The 22,388-nt window shown below is 39.2% G+C and overlaps 1 protein-coding gene across 4 annotated transcripts in view; it reads left to right on the top strand.

Annotated features, from left to right (window-relative positions):
* The window catches only part of Lrriq3 (leucine rich repeats and IQ motif containing 3), a 93,431-nt gene that overhangs the window by 15,501 nt on the left and 55,542 nt on the right, over positions 1–22,388 (top strand). For 3 of the 4 annotated variants that reach the window (XM_060392440.1, XM_060392441.1, XM_060392442.1), the window contains one exon: positions 9,144–9,277. The exons of the other annotated variant lie outside the window; for it this stretch is intronic. In XM_060392440.1, the coding sequence (XP_060248423.1) occupies positions 9,144–9,277 (134 nt within the window). The remainder of the gene's footprint in view (positions 1–9,143; positions 9,278–22,388) is intronic. 4 annotated transcript variants of the gene reach the window in all.

The following is a 22,388-nucleotide window of genomic DNA, read 5'->3' as shown; positions in this document are numbered from 1 at the left end:
GGTAGAGTCACACCTAACTGAACCATGGTTTTGGTCGCCAAAGAAATCTGTGATGGCATGTGAGAGGAGTCTTAAGGTAACTCTGGGCAGTGAGGCCTTTGATGAAGTCCTAGACTTGTTCTTCAAAATCATTGTACTTTCTGGAGCTCTACACGTATGATGGAGCATTGTGTTTAGTCATCTCTCAATCTTTCACTAGGATCCACAGTTGATTTCTTCTCCCAGCAGTCCTTTCATTCTCAAATCAAGAAAAAGGCAGAGATTTTCCCTGTTTTTCTACTCTGTCTTTCTTTTACTTAACTACTGTGTTCAAGACCTTTTCCTTTTTGCAAAGGCACAGAGTTAATATGTCACTGCTTCCACTGTTCTTCAGACAGATGTCCCGGGTCTGTGTTTCATAAAGTTGCCAGGCATGTTTATGGTCCATGTGAATTATCATCACATGTTTCTGAAGAATATGGTCTTGCTTCTCTTCCAAATACCTTTCACATTCCTTTTGAGATGTCACAAGGACCTATTCTTCACTTTTCCATCAGCATTCAGCTTCAAAAACTATGTTTAAAAGCAGTCACTTCACTTGGTTCAGCCCTGATGAGGTCAGATGAATTACTGTGGGAGAAGAAAGTATGGGAATTCCACAGTGAGACAGGAAGCACAGGGATTCAGAGGACAGTCTTTCTTCTGTATTAACCTAGGAACTGAGAAGTGTTTCACTAGATTGCCTTCCCAGGCTGGTCACATGAGTCACCTATGCACACCAATGAGGACACGCTTCCTAAGCTTCTGTCATCTCCTCACTGTCGTTCTAATAAGCAGGTTTAGTGAGGTTTAAGTTTGCATGATCTCGCCCTCCCAGTGCTGTCAGATCAGGACAGAGTTGTCATTTACAAGATAGCAACCACGCTCTAGAGATCGCAAGTTGGTAGCAAAGCATTTCCACTAATAAACCATTAACTCATTTACCCCTTAATAGATGGATGCTTTAATGCATTTAAGAAGGCAGAGATTTCGTGAAACAATCAGTCTTGGTGGTCCAATGTCTAAATACCATTGGCATATATATTTGAGGATTCCCTCAAGTCAGAGAATTTCATCATTTGTTTCTTTATATTCTTTTTTTATTTTTTCATTTTCATTTTTATTAATTACAGTTTATTCACTTTGTAACCCAGCTGTAGCCCTCTTCCCATCCCTCCCAATCTCACTCCCTTCCTCTTCTTATCCTGTGCCCCTCCCCCAGTACAATGATAGGGTAGGTCCTCCTCCCCTTCCATCTGACCTTAGTCTATCAGGTCTCATCAGGACTGGCTTCTTTGTCTTCCTCTGTGGACTGGTACAGCTGCTCCCCACTCAGGTGGAGGTGATCAAAGAGCCAGCCTATGAATTCATGTTAGAGACAGTCCCTATTCCTATTATTGGGGAACCCTCTTGGACACTGAGCTTCCATGGGCTACTTCTATGCAAGGGTTCTAAGTTATCTCCATGCATGGTCTTGGTTAGAGTGTCAGTCTCAGAAAAGACCAATAGGCCCAGAATTTTTGGTTCTGTTGTTCTCCTTGTGGACCTTCTGTTTCCTCCAGGTCTTTCTATCTCTCCCTTCTTTCATAAGATTCCCTGCATTCTGCAAAAAGTTTGGCTATGGATCTCATCATATGTTTTGACCCTGCTGGGTAGAGTCTTTCAGAGGCCCTCTGTGATAGGCTCCTGTTCCGTTCCCTGTTTTTCCCTCTTCTGATGTCCATCGTCTTTGCCTTTCTGAATGAAGATTAAGCGTCTTACCAGGGTCCTTCTTGATTACCTTCCTTAGGTGTACAGATTTTAGTATGTTTATCCTATATTATATGTCTAATATCCACTTATAAGTCAGTATATACCATGTGTATCTTTCTGCTCCTAGGATACCTCACTCAGGATGATCATTTATATATTCTTAATCACTGGAGGTTAGAAGTTCAACAAGTAAAAGGACGGTGTGCACAGTTACACACTCCAGCTCACCAATAGCAGTGTGTGAGCCAGGCCTAGAACCTCTGGTGCACATGCAGCTCTCAAGGCTGAGCAGCGAAGCACAACTGTTAAGGGATGGCCAGAATCATCAGTGGCCTTCTGTCAGAGGAGGTGCACAGGTGGCAAACTGAGTATGTGTATGTTTAGTTTTGTTCTCCATCAGGGAGACACAAGTTAAATAATGGATTGGCTCTTCTTTTGTTTGATTTTTGTTTATTTTAAAATACAAGTTAAAGTGACAGTCTGTTCTTAAAGAATGGCTAAAATAATAATAAAAAGCAATAAGTACTGTCACTAAATTCTGATAAATATATGGAGAAGCCTCTGGGAAGGATTTTGCTAGTCTCTTTTAAAATTGACCATGGAGTGGTCATATGACTCACCAATTGCTCTCCTCATAATTTATCCCAGAGAAATGAAAGAGTAAGTCTTGTAAAAATAAATTCTTCATAAATGTTTTGAGCAGTTTCTTCACAGCTACCCTGTATTAGATTTCACCATTATAAAAACACCCAGAACGGGCTTCATGAAACAATGGGGCTATGTAACTCACAGTCCTGGCAGCTAAGGTAACTCTCATTCACCCCATGCCAGAGGGTGGAGCACATGTGGAAAGGAAGACTGCCTTTGAAAGGAAACTAGCAGAACTCTGCATGAGACCAGACTTGGGCTTAGCAGTGATCTCAGAGCTGCTTTGTTCCTTTTTGAGCAGAGCAATAATTTGGAGAGCCCCTCCCCTTTTCCCCCAGGCACCAGATCTTAAAGCCTTCAACTCCAGTGCCATTTTAGGGACAAGCTTTCAGTACATGGATTCTTGAGGGGCAAACCACCCACAAGCCACAGAAAACCCCAACAAAAACATTCCCAATGTGGGAATGGTTCAACAAGCTGACCCACCCCATGTGATGGCATGTCTGTGACAACCTAGATGAGCATCTGGAAATGATTTGTGAGCTATGTATGTAAAAGTGTCTCCTCAACAGGAAACACAGTTTCTGTCTCCTATCATAGTCCATGCTCTCCTTTACTCTGTGCTTTTTGGGCACTGTTGCAGTTTTGTTCTATGTCCTTGTTCTACAATGCTAATAGAACAGAAAACTCCCATATCTGAGTATTCCCCAAGATAAGTTTAGAAAACTAATTTGAAATGCTGCAAAGTTATCTCTTATAAATGTGGAGAATTCACACATATTTTCACTGTTTTATATTGTGAACATTCTATTGAAAAGAGAATATGCTTTTCAAAAGAATAAAAAGTAAAATAGGCATGGATTTACTTTATTTGAAACAAACACATGATTCTGTTAGTATGTTTTATAGTTTTAAAATATCCAAAGAAACAATGAGCCATACAAGAAAATTCTGATGGAAAAAAAAAAAAAAAACCTATGAAAGGAAAAAGAAATGACAAACCTTGAAGTCTAAGTACAGGTAAAATGAAAAATTTAAATAACTGCACAAGTTACTTAAAATATGTAATTGATTAAAAATGATTCCACCTTAGAATTTTATGCAACATGAATAACATGTACTTTTAAAATTAGCTTTTAAAGTTTTCCCTTTTGTCAACATGTAAAGTAGATGCCTCTGAGTAATATCACAGAGCCATATTATTTTCTCTTGAAATATGCCTCTCTATACTCTATGCCAGCTTTCTATTAGGATAAGCGGGTCATATTTCTGTGCCACCTGTCTTTTCTTATTTATTATTGATATTTATGCTTAAAAGTATATGTTCTTTGCCCAGATTTTATTATAATTCTTTTCATTAGACTGACTAGTTTTATATAGACATCTTTTTAGTTGATGTCTTCTTTTCAGAGCTAACATATCATTCAGTAATCTGCTCACTCAATGCCTCTTTTCCTGTTAATTTTGTGATAAATACAGTAATGCATTTAGAAGTCTTAGAAAGTCTGAGCCACTGTAATGCCGGGAACCTTTTGGGAGGTAACCTTGTTTGGATGGCGACAGTTCTCCAGCTGCTGCTCCAAGCACTTTGTCAACAGCCCAGTGAAAGAGCACTGGTATGTTTCCATCTCACAGGTAACAGAAATGGATAGACAGGTGATTTAGCCCAGATCAAATACATAGTAAGGGCTGATCTTGGTACTTAAGCCAGGCAGGTTTTATACAGCCAGAGCTCCACAGATGGAGGGAATATATGGCTTTTCCTTGGAAAAAAGATGATTTCACTTGCTTAGATATCAAAGCGTTTGGCATTTGGATAAGTCACCAGTGACATTTTTGTTGGCATTTGGCAAGGTATTTGCCCAAAGACTTTGGGAAGCTTAAGTGTTGTTCAGTTACTTTGTGAAAATATTGAGGCAGAAAAATACAAGGTAGAGTCAAAACCTAGGGGTTTTGATATCTGCACACAGATCAGAACTGTACAGAGAAATTAATGCAAATTAAAAACTGCAATAAAGAAAGAGTGTAAAAGCTAGGCATGGTGGCTCATGCCTACAGTGCTAACACTGGGAAGCCTAAAGGGTCAAATCATATCGTGCTATGTAGTGAGGTACAGACTATAGTAGGCTACAGAGGAAGACTTTGTCTCAGACGGAACAGCAAAGAGAAAGGGGGAGCAGAGGGTAGGAGAGAGGAAAGAAAAAGAGTGGAAAAGATCATGATTTCTGTACAAAAGTCTATGAAACAAAAACATATTTAAAACGGTCAATTATAGTTTAAAGACAAGACAGAAAATGAAAAGAAAGCATAAGTATTTATACTTAAGATGCTTTTATTAATGTAAGAAATGTCCAACAAATAGAAGCATTGGCATTGGTCCTGAGCAGTTCAGACAGTAGGAGGCATTTGCACATACAGAGGTGTTGAACGAGGTTGACAAATTGGAGTGGCAAGAAGTACTTTTGTGTTGTTGGAAGTTAGAGGACATGTTTGAGCATGACAACAACGCAGTAGTAAAATATCAAATATAAGACAAGGAGACAGCTTCATCTTGTAAAATCCTAGGGAAATATTTAAGAGTTTTGCATTCAATAAAAGTCATTCTGTGCTCTGAAGAAAATGACCTTACAAAACAAAACAGAAATACACATTTAAATTTTAATGAGTTTATGTATGCATTCCCTGATCCACACATCAGAGTGCAAGTAGTCAGCACTCTGTCTCAGGGAAAGGGAGGTATTTTATGAAGTGGCTATGGAAAGGAAACAAAACAATTCTGATTGATTTGAGACGGCCCCAGTTAGAAGCTAGGTGGCTGATTCTGAGTGGTGTAATTTCTGTTGTTTACATTGAGCTCTGCTTTGTTCTCTGGAAATTCAATGTACCAGATCCATCCTAGTTTAATGGTTTCTCGATTCTTATTTTTATCAGAGTGGTGGGGTACAAGAGAGGAGTTATTACTAAAGTTTCCTCATTAGCTTACAAAGTCTGATTTAACACATTGGTAGAGCATATAGAGCAGAGACCCAGTGGAATTAAAGCATTTATTAGGTGGGAAGGGAAAAAAATCAAGGCATTAAGGGTTTATTAAGTTATCTGACTTGATAAAGGAATATTTAAATGTCATTATAGACAACACAGAATGAAATGTGCATTAGTTGAAGTAGGGGGGCAATGATCTCAGCTTTTGATATATAAGTGGAGAAATGGAAGTTCATTTTACAGGCTGTAATTTTAATAGTAATTCCTAACAGGAAGTATAGCTATTATGATAATCAGCGTATTTAAGGCAGAAAAAAATGTAGCAATGAAGATGATCCTTAGAGTTTAGCAAAGTGGTGAAAAATAAATAAATAAAAATAAACCCTTTGTTATTTAAAGTTTGTAGAAGATGAAGAACCACAATTCAGGTAGAGAAAAGGGTAGAATTAAATTATACTACCATTTTAGCCAATTAAAAGTGCTGAGATGAAGAGTGAGTCACAGTGGCTCATGGTTGCCATCCCTGCACTCAGGAAGTGCAGTTTAAGGGCTCAGCAATTCATGGCTTTCACGGGTTATGGAGAGAATCTTGTTTCAAGAAGAAAGGGCGGGTCTGGGTTGATCCTGAGGTTTAACCCTGAGAGCCAACTAAAGGCCTGCAGTGCAGGTCTGCAATCCATGTGCACCTGTGTTGAGATGAAAGGGAGAGACAGAGTCTCCCTGGAAACTCACATGCCAGCGAGCCTGGTGTGCACAGCAGTGGAGAGAGTGAAAAAGAGACAGTCAAGACAAGGTGGAAGTAAAGAATCAATACCCAAGGTTTCCCTTCACTTCCAAACACACACACAGTCACACTTATGATCAAAGATACACATGCAATAGACTCATACATACATTTTTTTAAAGAGAAATTGGTCAATGGGGAGTAGGAAATTACAGAAACTAGGGAGAGGAAGAGGGAGGAAAGAGGAAAGAGAAAACTGAGTGTACGAAGAAAGATTGATTGGCACTGTGAAATCAAACCTGAAGGTCTATGATACAGATTACCTAGTGATGCAGCAGTCAGTTGATGCCCATGTGCGAATGACAAACTAGGAGACTCATCACTGTCTCTCTGTGTAAGATAAAGGGTTGTTCAGCTATGTAGTTAAAACAGACTTAACTCCATTATCATATAAGCTTGTCTGATTACAAACCAAATTAGGGCTTGATTAGCAGATCTGTTTGTTCGAAAGGGACTGCCATCCTAGAAAGGAGGACTGTTGTGGTGCAGAGGAGGTGGTGGCCCTGTACTCTGCAGAGGTCTTAGGGGTTGACAGAGGGGTTAGCTTTAGAGTTTAGCAGAAGATAAGATGATGATGTGGGCTGACAAGAGTATAGGAGAATGTCCCATTCTGAGGCTCTTTCAGGCAACACTCATAGATAATGTAATATGGTCCAAATCAAGAATACGTGTTGCTCAAAACCTTCTGACTGTAATAGATAGTGGGGACTAAAGCATTGAGCAAACGGTTGGTAGGTAAAGTGTGGAGTGAGGAAGATTTGTATAGGCCTAAGATCAGCACAAGGGGGATCCAGGAGCTTTGTATAAAGCTGTGGTCAGCAAAAGAATAGTTTTCTGTGATGAGCCATTAGTGACACAAGGAATGTCACTGTTTTCCAATATTGCTAGTGTGCTGGCTAGTTATATGTCAGCTCAGCACAAGGTAGAGTCAGTGAAAAAGAGGAGGCCTCAATTGTGAAAATGCCTTCATAAAATCAGCCTGTGGTCTTAATTAGCAATTGATTTGGGAAGGCCTGGTTTGGCTCAGTGTTTTGTGGGTTGGCCACCTCTGGGTAGGTGTTCCTGTGTTCTATGAAAAAGAAGGCTGAGTAAGCCATGGTGAGAAAGCCAGGAAACAGCATTCCTCGATGGCCTCAGCATCAGCTCCTGCCTCCACTTTTCTATCCTTTTTGATTTCCTGTCCTGACTTTCTTCAGTGATGAACAGTGACATGAAGGTGCAAGCAAAATAATCCCTTTCCTTCCCAAGATTCTCTCTGGTCATGCTGTTAAGTCATAGCAATAGTAGACACGGGGGTTCAGTTAAGCACAAGACCTTGGTGTGTAATGGAGGACTGAGAAGTGTACTGTCTCAGGAGGAGACTATGATCAGATCAACATCAAAAAGAAGTAACTGACTCTAGAAGACTAAGACCTTGACACAGTAGCTCACTCACATGTAAGTACTAAAATATCTGTACAAAGTGTTGATATTTGATTCACAGTAAGTGCACAAAGATTAAGAAGAGATTAAGACTTAGAGGTGTTATTTGGAGGGCAAAACTAGGTGAGACTGAGAAGTGAGGCAACCTCTATATGATAAAAAAACAAATATTGTGTGCTGAGAAATCTAATGCTGACCTTCAGTGAGGTCAGAGAACTGTAGAAATCACCAATACTCTGTGTTCAGATGGGCACCATGGACCCTCAGCTTTGGCAATAGTATGTGTGGTAACTCAGAAGGATGCGGAAAATATGAATTAATCCATTTATCATTTATGAGGAGTTGTTTGTTTGTTTCCATCTGCCTTTACAGCTGTTAGAAAAGTAAGCAAGCTATGGCCATATAATGAATTCAGAAATCTTCAATGCTTTGTGATTTGGGAGAGGGGCTTCTACAGGGATAAAGGTGATTGCATATCCTATCTGGAAAAAAAGGTGATTTTTAATGTTTCAGGACTGATAATTCTTAGAATTAGGCCCATTGTATAGCACTTTTCTTCTAGGGAGCTGGTTAAGACTCGGTGTCTTTTAGAAGGAAGCCTACTTAAGTTTAGGAAGTCCCTGAAACCCACCAGATGCACAAAGTCCTCCACCAACCAAAGTTCTTGGAAGAAGCCTAGAGCAGTAGAGCTAGTAGATGATAAATTCTGATCTGTTGAGCTGCCCATGTATCATCACAGGAGCTCCATGCCTTTAGCTTTTGGGATCTGTCACCACTGTTGGGGTGTACTGCGGGTGATACAGCTGCCTGAGAGTCTTCCCTCTCCCTGTAAATAACCCTTACCAAAACTCCTGTAAATAACCCCAGTGAACTCATTGGTTCCTCAAGTTGGACATTTGTTGTTTTCTATCTGGTATGAGTAGGCATTTGTTCACATCTGCTTAAGAATAGTGTCACCACATCGTGCCTTAAATCAATGTAAATATTTTATTTCTAATGTATTATTATGCATTCTAAACATGAGAATAAGTGACTGTATTTCTAACTAGTCAGCGATGAATGAGACAGAGTGAGACTATGACTTCAAAGTCTGGAGATTTGCAAGCAGATACTGATAGTTTCCAAAGGAGAGTGTCCAATAGCACATCCAGGATGAACCACTGTGAGGATTCATGCCACTAGTAGGAAATCCACATGCTGCCCCTTCTTTATAGCAGTGCATAGCACAGGCCACCTTCTGGTTTAGCAAGGTACCAGTCCATACCACTACTTTCCAAAGAGGAGGATTATCAAGATGATAATTTTATGTATGTTTCCATACAGCCTGAAATGGAGGGAGTATCCTGAATATTATTGGACAGAACATTGAAATTACTTGAAATAATAATGTTTTTATTTTAAGCTATACTATAGTGTATTTACTGTTTAACTATTGTACTGAAAAGACTTTGCTGAATGTTTTATTAATTTATTTAGATATCTTTGGGAAATAATTTAATGAAAGATAAAAATTACTGGATAAAATTTCTTCATACAGGGTACAAGCTATGAAGATGAAATGAAAGACATCAAACTTGTAATTTCAAGGATTAATGAAATTCTGGCTCATAATTCACCCGTATTGATTGTTCAGAGATGGATACGTGGTTACTTAGTTAGAAAACACTTGAGGTATATTTATTTTTCTTTACCATTTGAATGTTGAAATGGGATAAAAATATCAAGGATAAAAAGTAGGTGCTGTAATAATTTGCACCTTTGTATCCTCTGTTCTCAGAATGATATTCATATAATGGCTGACTTAGTTTTAAGGAAAATGCTATATTATGATACATAATCCGAATTTGATGTCTTTATTTATATTTTAAACTGACTATGAAATAACTAATAAATAAAATTTTTGTAGTTGCTTGAATGCTCTGATATTTTTATTAAGCTTAAAGATGCCAATCAAGAACATTTGTTGAAATTCTCTCTGATAATAGTCATAGTCGAATCATGGTAATATGATATGTTATATATACACACACACACATACATATGACAAAATGGATGTATGAACTTTTACATAAGGCTATATCATGGTAATGGAAGCCATATATACCTTGAAAATATAAGGGGATTTTAGATTTTATTTGGATCTGTAGTTAATGCCCTGAGGATTGCGTTTGTGGTCTGAGAATTGAGTCACTATCTGATACTGATGTGACATGGAATAAAATTTCTTTTCTCTAGACAGTAGCCACAATCTCAACATGTTTACGCAGAGTTTGAGTGTTGGAGGGGGGTCGTCAGTTATGAGCACTCTTCTGTGGCTCAGGCCAGAATGATGTGATGCCTATTTCTTTAAAGATTTGTTCCATTAAGCATATCACTTAAGTGCTCCAAGCCAGAATGTCTTCATCTGTAAAATGGTAAAAAGCTGGGACTAATAGCAGTGCTCATGAACTCGCTTGTAGGAACTGAGATGGTGAATGTAAGCCAGCACCTCGCAAAAGTAGCTGCTACTCTGTCATTAGATGCTGCTTTAAACACCCCTACCATCATTCTCTGGGGCTGTCTGCATTACCTGGCTCTGTGAAAAATGTGCCTGAGTTCTCACTTCTTCCTTCCTGCCTCCTTAGCACCAAGAATATCCTCTTCAGAGTCGTGCCCTACTCAGGTTATTCTGCAGCTGCACGTCCTCCGTGTTTGTCCAAGAACAAAGTCTAAGTCAGATGCTTCTGTTCTCAGCAACAGCACATGGCTCTGCAGGTGCCATCACCACTGTCTACAATGACACAGTGCTGGAAACCCCGGAGACAGACTCAGGACCTGTTTCTGTGTCTCTAGAACAAAACACAGTGCCTGGACCATAGTCTAGAAGTATTTGTGGAATTGATGAGCTCATCAGTAAATGAAGACACTGTGAGATCTGGGATCAGGAAACTCTTTCTGGATCTGTCTTGTGGGAGACAGAGTATACAGATTAGGAAACATAGCAAAGTGAGCTGCACCAAGAGAGGCACCACCACAGCCCAGCCCAAAGTCCCCTCTAGTCCCTCCACTGGTCCTGAGAATTGTCTCCTGGCAGTGGGATATTTGCATTCCACCTGACAGTTTTCTTTCTAAATGCACAAATACCACACATGTCCACGTAAGATGGACTAGACCTAGAATTATTGTCAGTCTTGTATGTTTCAGAGTGTAAGATTCCCTGGTATACTGGTTTGTGGGGTGAAGGGAAGTCTGCATTTAATCTTAGCAAATGGGCAGAGGCTTATAGGTAACTGGCAGCAAGCCTGTGGTCATAGAGAAGATGTCAGTAGGACAAGGATGTTAATGAATGTGCAGCTCATGTGCCGCACTGGCTGCTCCACTTCATGACTCTCAATGCACAGAGTTCCAGCTTGTCGTCTAGTTTGGGTCTTAGGTCTTTTGCTTAGTGAGCTTTGAACTTGATGGGCCATTGGCATGTGTATTGCACATCAGGTACCGCTCAGTGTTGCTCACTGTGGGTGGTTTTGGAGGGACTGGCTATAGTAAATGTGTGTCCTCTGTACCATGCTGGTCTGTCATGTGTTTTGAGTCACACATACCTTCTATTTCGTCTTCTCACTCCTGTCATGGAATATCACCAAAGATCTTCACTCCTGTCAGAAAGAAATGACATTTAAAGAGTAAGCTGTAGGAATATGATGTGCTGTGTGACACTTGGGGACCCTGAATCCTAAGCCGTGTCACGAGGCTCAGTGTAAGATGGGTCATTCTTTCCACAGTGACTTCACACAGGGTTCTCCACAGTCTATACTGAACACTGTTCTCCTCCTCCAGGAGAATTCTGATTATCACCTTATTAATAAACTCACATTTTTTTTCAATCTTGCAGTACACACCAAAGCCTCTTGAGACTAATGAGGAGCCCAAAACTGTCAGCAGCTTGTTCAGTGAAGCCGTAGACCAACTGCGTGTTTTGTATTTAGATTGGAGTGCTGCACAAGAGCTTACAAGGCCCATACCTAAACATAGTAAAGACAATATACAAGCCAAGCCTACAGCCAACATCAATAAATGGAGAGAAACTTAAATCAATCACACTGAAATCAGGGACAAGGCATGGTTGCCCACTCTCCCCATAGCTCTTGATCATATTTCTTGAAGTCCTAACTAGAGTAATAAGACAATTAAAGGAGGTAAAGAGATACAAATCAGAAGTCAAAGTATCACTATTTGCAGATGATATGATATTATATATGAGTGACCCCCAGAATTCTACCAGGAACCCCTCCAGGTGATAACCACCTTCAGCAAAGTAGCTGGCTACAAAATTAACTAAAAAAAAAAAAAAAAAAAAAAAAAAAAAAAATTAGTAGTCCTCCTGTATACAAAAGACAAAAGATCTGAGAAAGAAATTAGCAAAACAACACCCTTCACAATAGCCACAGAAAGCATAAAGCATCTTGGTGTAACTCTAACCTAGCAAGTGTAAGACTTGTATGAAGAGTTTAATTTATTGGCATGGGCTCCTTGTTTAGTGATTTTATCTCATTAGATTTATGAGTATTTTATTTTAGTCTTTTTATTGGAGCATTTCTGTCATGTTTACTGAAAATCATATCCCTTCTCATTTAATCTGAATGGATTTTAAAGTGCCAATTCCTTTTCTACTCTCTGGTCCTCATTTCTACATTTACCTAATTCTAGCCAGTGTTGCTTTGCTGAGTCCTGCATTATTTCATTCTAACTTATAGTTCATTTCATACTAATAGCTTATTGTTTATCTTTTTTCTAACTAGGTTTTTCATTCTCAGCCTTGCTCTCATCACTGACAGTGATGTGATTATTATCCATTTTCTGTTTACCCTATTTATTTATTTATTTATTTATTATTTATTACAATTTATTCAGTTTGTATCCCAGCTGAACCCCTGATTGTCTCCTCTCCGTCCCATGTCCCATCCTCCTTTCCCCTTCTCCTCCATGCCCCTCCCCTCGTCCACTGATAGGGAAGGACCTTCTTCCCTTCTATATGATCCTAGCCTATCAGGTCTCATCAGGGCTGGCTGCATTGTCTTTCTCTGTGGCCTGGCAAGGTTGCATCCCCCAGGGAAAGGTGATCAAAGAGCCAGCCACTGCCCCCTTTACTAAGGAACCCATTTGGAAACTGAGCTGCCATGGGCTTCTTCTGAGCAGGGGGTCTGGGTCTTCTCCAGCATGGTCCTTGGTTGGAGTATAGGTCTCTGCAGGCCCCTCTGGGCCCAGGTTATTTGGCTCTGTTGTTCTCCTTGTGGAGCTCCTGTCCCCTCCAAGATTTTCCATCTCCCTCTTCTTCCATAAGGTACCCTACACTCTGCCCAAAGTTTGGCTATGAGTCTTAGCATCTCCTTTGATTCCCTGATGGGTAGAGTCTTTCAGAGTTCCTCTGGGGAAGGCTCCTGTCCTGTTCCCTGTCTTCTCCTACTTCTGATGCCTATCCTGTTTGCCCTTCTGAATGAGGTTTTAGCCTCTTTCCTAGGGTCCTCCTTGTTTAACTTCTTTAGTACTATAGATTTTAGTGTGTTTATCTTATATTATATGGCTAATATTCACTTACAATTAAGTATGTACCACATGTGTTTTTCTGCTTCTGGGTTACCTCAGGATGGTCTTTTATATTTCCATCCATTTGCCTGCAAATTTCATGATTTCCTTGTTTTTAATTGCTGAGTACTGTTCTGGTATGTACACATATGTATGGAATGAGATGGATTTTTCTTTTACTTTGTCCATTTAAGAGAAAACTAATTTTCCTGAACTTTGAGAAGATGCCTTTTTGCTTCCAGTCCTGAATCCATTCCTTCTGTTGTGTTGGGGTGTCTAAAAATATGTCTGCCCTTCAGGGTCTGGTGGCATGAGACCAACTGCCCTATTCTGCTGTCCACCTCCCCCTATCCAGTGTCCCCATTTTAATCTTAATTCTTTCCCCCACCCTTCCTCTGAACTCTGGGTTTTAATATCAGGATTTAGTAATCCCCAACCATTCCAAACACTACCCATGTACATTATCTCTTGTATTGAATATGTGATTTGCAGTTCAGGGCTCTGAAGTTGTCTCTCCAGGCTCTCTGGGAAAATACTTCTGTTGTCTTTCTGTTCACCATTTGTCTTAGTTCTTCCATCTGTCTCCTTCTTTGTAAACTCCAGAGTCTTCTAGGTATCAGTTTTTCTAAACCACCATCATTCATATTTTATGTTTTCAGAAAATAACTTTTTATACTTAACATACCTTTTAGTTCTGAGAGTAACAGTTACAGAAACTGATATTTAAGCTTGGCCAGAGTTTATAGGTTAATTCAGTTAGCTGATTTCAGGTGCTTGAATATTTCTTGTGTATAAAATAGCTTTAAAAAATTAGGTATAGTTTCAGAAAGAGTTTCAAAAAATAAAGGTCATTTTATTTAGAAAAGGCTATGCTATTATAGTCTGTACTGTGTCATTGCAAGTTCTTTTTGATAGACAAGTCCATATGGTGAGAGCCTTTTGAATGCGAGGTTTTTAGTTAATTAGATTGTACTTGAGGTCATAGTTTTATTGTTTATAAGTTAAAGATACTTGTTCTGTATCCAAGTAAATGTGATGAAATGCATTTATGCAATTTTAGTAATCTGGTAAGAAGACAATATATTATATTAAGAGTAGGAGTAAAATAAAAGACCCTATAATGATTACATTCTAATTTTGAAAGCTTTATCCAACTTGATATTTTTCCAAAGAAGAAACAATGTATTTGTGTATCATTTATTTCCTTAATTCATTTCTGTGTAACAAGGACTCCCTCAGCTGTGGCTGAGAAGAGGCAGAAGTTTTGTCTTAATTTTTTCTGTTGAAGTTTATAGTCAAGAAGGTTGAGATCTCTGGCTCCAAACAACATTAATGACCCTAGATTCCTTGACTTTCCTTCACATGTCTATCTTGTGTACCATCCTCACAGTCACTTGTGAGCGTCAATGTTCCAGCCATTATAGTTCTTCCCCATGACTGACAGCCAGTGGGGGATCCAATCCTTCTGAGATTCAAGTTCTGTGATGTGGCTTACCAATATCCATGTAAGCTCTACTCACCAAGTCTTCATATGAATTGGTAGAGCCTTTCAGATACTCTACTTGAAGGTCAACTATTACAAACAGACATAATTTCATTTGCAAAACACCATTCCCCCTCTAATAGAATGTGATTATGGGAGAAATATCAGGGAAAGCTCCAGTGAGACAATGGGAAAGTCTTACTGTCCTGTGTGAAGTCAGGACAGTAGACACACAATATAAGATGATCACATCTTAACTGCTTGGTACTGTCTTGTGAGTAATAGATGGATTCCTTGAAAGAAAAAAAAACTCAATTTCCAAATTGATCAAAGAAGACATAAAAGCAGCAAATAGAATAAAAGACATCCAGTGTATATTAGAAGTATCACAGAGGATGCATGTCGAGATTGCTTTAATAGTCATGCTGTTTCTCAAAGTTACTAGAGAGCAAAGGAATACATCTTGCTTGTTGCTTTGAATAGTCACAAAACTGGATAAGAATACTATTGGAATGAAAAGTGTAGGTCAGTCTATCCAGAGTACAGATTTGAACCTTGAATTGATTAGACTCCTTAGTATATAAAAATTGTGTAATACCTCATAAGTGATGTTAGTTATCCGAGAAATACAAGGTGAACTTAACAGAAATACAGTGTAGAAAATGATAGATTTTTGATCAGCTGAAACCTGTGAAAAGTGAACATTTTGTGTATGTGTGTCTGTGGTTGAAAAATTACATCTTATTGTTTGCTCCTCTCACACAGGAAAAGACTTGCCAGTTTCCCCATGTGAGCTTTATCCCCTTCCCCTGCTTATCACATTCACAATTACCTTCAAGTTGTATATCTGAGTGGTCCCAAGCAGTCCCATGAAGGCATGGAAAACCATTTTCTTAGGCATGGACAGGATGCATCAGGGAACCTGAAGCACAGGAATCATCTTATCTTCTGCTGCATGTTAATCATGAGGAAGAGTGCCTGCAAAGGACGGGCGAGCAGTTGTCATTAGCTGGGAGAAACTACTGACAATAGTCATGCAGAATATAAAAAAGTCAGCCCCAAACAAATCACTGTATTCTGCCTTGCCTGAAAGAGCTCAGAAGTGAATGTTTTGTCAAGCTCTGTGCTAAGACACTCTCCCCAGCCTGATACACAGAAGGTCTCACTACCACATACATTTCTAAGATAGTAAGTACAGGAAAACCAATCCTATGTCTCAGCAAAATCACCTGATATAATTCAATACCCCTTTAAGGTTAAACGAAAGTTTAGTAAACTGAATTAAAAGTCGATTTCGTACTTTGGGATATAGCTTATTTGGTAGAGTAGCTGCCTGACATACAGAAAGCCCTGAGTTTGATAACCAGCACCACATAAAAGCTGGATATGGTGGTGGTGGTGCTTGCCTATAGTTCAAGCACTTGGCTGGTGGGGACAGGAGAATCAGGAATTTAAGCTCAGCCCTGGATACATAGTAGTTGAATGACAACCTGTACTACATGTCTCAAAACAACAAAATCAAACAACAGTCCTACCCCAAATGAAAAACCAACTCAAAGCAACACAAAATACCCGAAACAACAACAAAAGAGGCTTTTAATTAGATATTAGACAGCTAATTCATTTATTATCACTCGGACATGAAATGATAAACTCATTTGTTTGAGACCCACAGTGCATGGGAGTAGCAGCTATGATCATTCTTCAGCACAGTGTGCTAAGTCAATGTACTCCAGTGAGATAAATAAAAGTTACTACAGAAATAGGAAAGTGCAAATAAAGTAATTTTAATCCTGATGTCACAATGTGAGTTTGCAAGCTCAAAGCCATCATCCAAAAATTAATGCGTAGTTATGAACTAGAAAAATAAATTATAATTGACACGTATACTGTACTCATTTTATGGTTTGTCTCTAAGGCATAGACACATGAGATAAGCTTTTCAAACAGGTACCAGAGAAGTGCATTTCACGTACAAAGGTGAAGGACAGGAATGTAGCCAGAGGTGGTCAATTTATGAGTCTGATGCCTGTGAAGGGACAGAGAAACAGGTTATGATAGCAAGAGGCTCAGGCAACAGTCTCACAGAACTGTTGACCAGGTCGACCAAGGATCCTGCATGAGGTTGTGGTGCATCAGGCAGAAGTAGGCTGTCAACATTATCTTCCCCACAGTTGGTCACTGGCTAGGAGAAGCCCTGGGCAAACACGGGAGTTCCAAAGAAACAGGAGTGTGATGTCAGACGTGGCTCTCTCAGTGGGCTCCACAAGGTCTGAGTTCTTGGCATGGCTCTCATCTACATAGAAGATCATGGGAAAGAGAAATTGAGACCCAGAACTAAAGGACCAAAGAATACTGACAGAGCAAAGCCACAAAAAGTTCAAGGACGGATTATTTTCATGGTATAAAATGGATCAGTGCTCAGTTCTTCAACAAATTATTAATCAAAACACTTTGAGATATAAATGTAGGCAATGATTTTCTGAATAGGATACCAATAACCCTAGGAATAAGAGCAAAGTCTTACATATAGGATTTTCTCAGATTCAAAAACCAAACCAAACCAAATACCACCACTGCCAACAACAAGAAAATATCCCTGCACAGTAAAGGAAGTGGAGAACAGAATGAAGAGACAAAGTGCAGAGTGGGAATTTTTTTTTGCCAGTTATTCATCACATGGGATTAATATCCAGAATACATAAAGAACTAAACAAACCACACACACACACACACATACATCCAAGCCCCAAATAATCCACTGAATAAATAGATCAGTGAATTGACTTGATAATTCTAAAAAGAGTTAAATGTGACTAATAGACATGTGAAAAAAATCATTAAGTTTTTGCACCTATCGGGATAAAAATGAAAACAACACTGAGTTCTCGTGTCAACCCAGTCAACATACTGTCATCAAAAATGACAACAGATGTTTTCAAACACAGGTGGTTGGTAGGGCCCTGTACGTTGTTGGTGAAAGTGCAAATTATTGTAGAGACAACAGAAATGAGTAAGAAAATTTCTCAGACTCAAGACTCATTTGTACCCTTCCTAGTGCTTCAATGAGGGACTGTAAGTCAGCCTGCCACACAGATACATTTACCAGGCCTCTAGACAGAAAAGTCAGGATGCGGATCTGGTCAGGAACCCCACAACAGATGAGTGCATGAGAAAATGTGGAATATGGTCGCAATCAAATTTATGCACTTGTAAAGAATAACATTGTCATTTGCAAGAAATGGTAGAATTTGAAGTCATCATAGTGATAAAAATAAGAATGATTCACAAATATTAATGTTTCCTTTATTAAAATCACACTTAAAACAATATAGACACAAAAGTAGAAGCAACTATTTGCAAAGTGGAGAGGGACAAGGGAGCGTAGAGAAGCTGGGCCAGGAAGAGATTGAGGTGAATATGACCAACACATATGATATACATGTGTGAATGCACAGTCATGGGGCCCAGCATTTCCTTCATTGTCATACATTGATAATAATTTACATAACAGCATCCAAGAATTTAAAAAACTTAAATTTGGACTTTTCTTCAATAATATACAATTAGGAAAAACAGTATGCTGGAACTAATCCATCCCTACACTTTAGTGTGTTTCTCAAAAACCTCACTGAACAGGAAAAAGAGCCAGGTGGGAGAGCACATGTGGACATACAGAAAGCGATAAGTGGGGTGTATCTCTAATTTGTAACCTCAGGACTTGGGAGCTTGAGGCAAAAGGGTTGTCAACAGCCTGACTACCTCTAAAAAGTTAAAGAAATGTAGGCAGCATTAGAGAATGCGTGCATCAGATAAAATTGGCTATTAACTTTCATTAGTCTTAAGCAATTCTTAAAAAGGCTCCACTTTGTTTTTTCTTTTATGAGAAAATCATATAAAATTGGGTGTAATAAAGTTTCTCTAACTATTTTGAACATTTGGTGTGATGTCAAGTAGACAGTGGCTTAGATTTAGTTGCTGTGTATTAAAGTTCTAGTTTAGTATTATAAACCAGGTGTTCACATAAATTTCTTTTTTGAGGTTACTCATAAGTTATACACAGTACTTATATGCATAAGTGATGAGTCATGGGCAAATAAAACTTTTTTTTCTTTTGGTGCTACCACTGCATAGCTCCTGGAAAAGTCATGTCCATAAGTCAAATCTTTCTGTCAGGGTTTTAAGAGTTTACAAATATTTGTTTGATAGGCATGGGGAACACTGCACTTATATATTTGCTTCAAATATAATTCAGAAAAGTAACTACATTTACTGTATTTTAATAGTGGCATTTGAACAACTTTAAAAGGGCTAGAGCAGGCCTGGAGTGTGCAGCTGCTCAGGTACTGCCTTCTGCTCACAGAGCCTGTGTTGTCCCGTGGTTACATCATGGGGGCATGGACATATCTTGCCCACCCTATTGCTGAGTTCTACCTTCCTATTTATTTTTCGTTTTCCTTTTTTTTTTTTGGAAGTACCAGTCGGTCTAGGATTTCCTTTCCTCCAGGACTGTAAGAATACAGTTATATATATATATATATATATATATATATATATATATATAATATATATATATACATATATATATTCATATATATATGAATACAGTTATAAGTTAATTAGTTGGAGGCCTTCTATCGCAGCAGCATTAAAAAGATAATGATGGCTAATAAAGTTTCTGTGGACAGTGACACTTTTGTCTTATGGCTTTTGATATGTCCTAGAACAGCGATTCTCAACCTGTGGGTTGAGACCCCATGAGGGATCTAATGGTCCTTTCACAGGGGTTGACTAAGACAATCAAAAAACAGATATTCCCATTATCATTCAAAATAGCATCAAAATTTCAAGTTATGAAGTAGCAACAAAGGTAATTTTATGTATGGGAGTCACCACAACACGAGGGACTGTGCTACAGGTTTGTAGCATTAGGAAAGCTGAGAACCATTGCTGTAGAAAGTATAAATCCAGGAAGACATTGGATTTGCCAAAGCTAGGTTATATGACTTATGTCTTAACTTTCAGGAAAATAGATAAGAATATCTCCAAATTCTTGCTTACATTGGAGACAAAAATGTTTATTACTACAGGTGTCGTACTGATCTGTAAAAGGTGAATCAAATTCAGGTTAGGATAGAGCATGTTATCACTGCAGGCAGACTGGTTTGGTTCTTCTGTGAGAACTGTGTGTTGCTAGCTCATGTTTGGCATACTCCTCAGGGCTCCCTGTTTGTGAGGCTTTGCCAGCAGCCAGCAGCATAACTGGCAGATGGTGGAAGCTGAAGAAGAAAAGCCTAGTGAAGGGAGCAGGTGGGGGTATTGGACCTGTGCTGGGATGTGCTGTGTGATGTTTTATTTTTTATTTTATTTTTTATTTATTTTTTGAGGGCTGTGAGCAACTGTCTTTTCATACCAGAGACGGACCACTGACAGAGCAAGGAAAGAGTCCTCTCAGCCTGACATCGTGAACCATTGGTTGGGGTTACTTACAGGAAGATGGGTACACTGTCTTACAAAAGCATAGGCCTCTCAAAAGCATATACACCACTGCACAGCCCAGCCCAGCGTGGGTGACAGTTCATGAAAGCTGTGGGCCTGGAATATCACAGCCACCTTAGAAGCAGCTTCAGAGCTCTCCCTTACCCAGCTATTGTTTAATTCTTATAGCCTCAGAATAGAGCCCAGTCCGTCTCCATCTTCTTAGCTTCCTGTGCTCTGTGAGCCCCAGGAAACATGGCCTGTGAGTCTTTCTCCTCCAGGAAGGAATGCCTCAATGCAGGGGCAACAGCTACACAAGCAGGGCTGTGAGGATTGAATACTTTCTTTCTCTTTGCTTACACGCCAACAAGGTGAACGGCTGGCCTACCACCTGCTGCCCCACCACGGTGCTCAGCCTCCAGTCAGCCCCAAAGCAGCAATGTCAACTGGGAAGGGCATTGTGAGCTGGGAGAAATTTGTCCTTTGAGTGGATTTTCTTGGTGCACCTGACTTGGGGTACTCTGTCGGCAGTGTGTATGCTCTATCACCTTCATCTTATATTGTCCCTTTCCTTTCTTTTCGTTACCTATATTGAAACATTTGCTTAGTAAACTTAAAGTTTATTGTCTCAAGTATTTGTTATAGCGACAGAGGTCTGGTTAACATTACTGTGCACACACGTGTTTATGCTTCCATGTTTCCCCCAGCTCTCTAAGGCACACTGTAGAAGAACATGTGCATGTGTGACTATGTACCCTGATCAGCCATGATCTGAGGACACCTGACTGACAGGAGGCACTGCACACACTCAAATACTGGCACAGCCTACATTTGAGGAGAAGTGGGTTTTCAGTTTTAAACTGTCATAAATATGAAAAGTATGAGAATAACCTACAGACCAAAAAGCCTAATATGTTTACTTCTTTGATCTGTAGAAAACATAATTGCTGACCCTGGCATAGATGCTAGATGAAGGTAAAGAGAAAGAGTTAACACGATTGCAATTTCTGTCTTTTTCATTTTTTTTCCAGAGCTGAGAAGCAAACTCAAGGCCTTGCACTTGTGAGGCAAGCACTGTACTGCTAAGCTAAGTCCCCAGCCCCTGATTGCAGTTTCTGTGCTGTGTTAATTTTGTTGCTGCTCGTTGTTTTGTGTTGCACAGTTCCCCAAGATAAATTTGAGAATTGCTTTAAGCCATAAAGAAACGTTTTTCTATGATTTGTATGTTGGCAGGAAAATATCAGTTTAGTTTTCCTCAACTGTAATGTTTAGAAAGCATAAGAGGCCCCCATGCTAAGTATGACTACAAATATTTGTTCTGGGTAATTAGATACAGTAACTTGGAAACTAGAAGTTGGTGTCCCAGCGATGAAGGGATATTGGAAATACTGTAGGAATTTAGACCTAGGTCAGGAACAAGGAGGTTGAATATTATTGAGCCATCAAGTTTAAGGCCCATTGCTTAGAGGAAAAGAAAAAAATACAACTTAGCAGTTGAAAGACCCCAAAGGAATAATGAAGAAATAAATAGCAGTTGATTCTGAAACCAATTCTTAATTCACTGATACCCATTGTAACACAGTCATCTTATAGACATGTCAGTAGTTCATGAATGGTGCAGCAAGTTTAAGCAGCGATATCACAGTTAAGAGGAATTATAAGTAACTCCAGTTTAAAATTATTCTCATTAAAGGTTTATCTTAAATTCAGTAGTAATATGCATTGAAAATGTGTAAGCATCATGAGCGGCTTTTGTTGGAGATGCTTTGAGTTTCACCCCAAGTGGCGTAGTGTTGCTACAGGCCCGGCACACAGTATTCAATATGTTGAGATGTGTTCTTTCTACCCTAGTCTTTTTGAGTTTTATCATAATACATATTTCAAGGCAGGTATATTCTTGATCATTCTGGTAACATCTATTAATTGTTACTTTACTTTTTGATAATAGAATTTTATTTATTCACATTTCACCTTACAAAAGCCTCTGTTTAAAAAGTACTGCTATCTCCAGACACTATTTCCCCTAGAAATGTTAATGTCACTGGCTCTTTGAAAAGTTGACTGTGTTCTCAGCTCCTTTTCAGCATTGTTCATGTTCTTTTCAGGGCATTTTAAAGTGTGCGCTGTAACATATAAGGGTGCTATCCCATGTGCAGGATTTATGTACTGGGTGTCTTTTTCTAGACTGTTTTAGTTAGTGTATACTAACTGTGAAGCACTTCACTTTCCTACAGCTACCAGCCTATCTTTAGCGGCTCAGGG

The sequence above is a fragment of the Meriones unguiculatus genome, chromosome 10 (genome assembly GCF_030254825.1).
Source record: "Meriones unguiculatus strain TT.TT164.6M chromosome 10, Bangor_MerUng_6.1, whole genome shotgun sequence".
NCBI lineage: Eukaryota > Metazoa > Chordata > Mammalia > Rodentia > Muridae > Meriones > Meriones unguiculatus.
The sequence above is the reverse complement of the archived record's forward strand: the minus strand, read 5'-3'. Positions and strand labels throughout refer to the sequence as shown.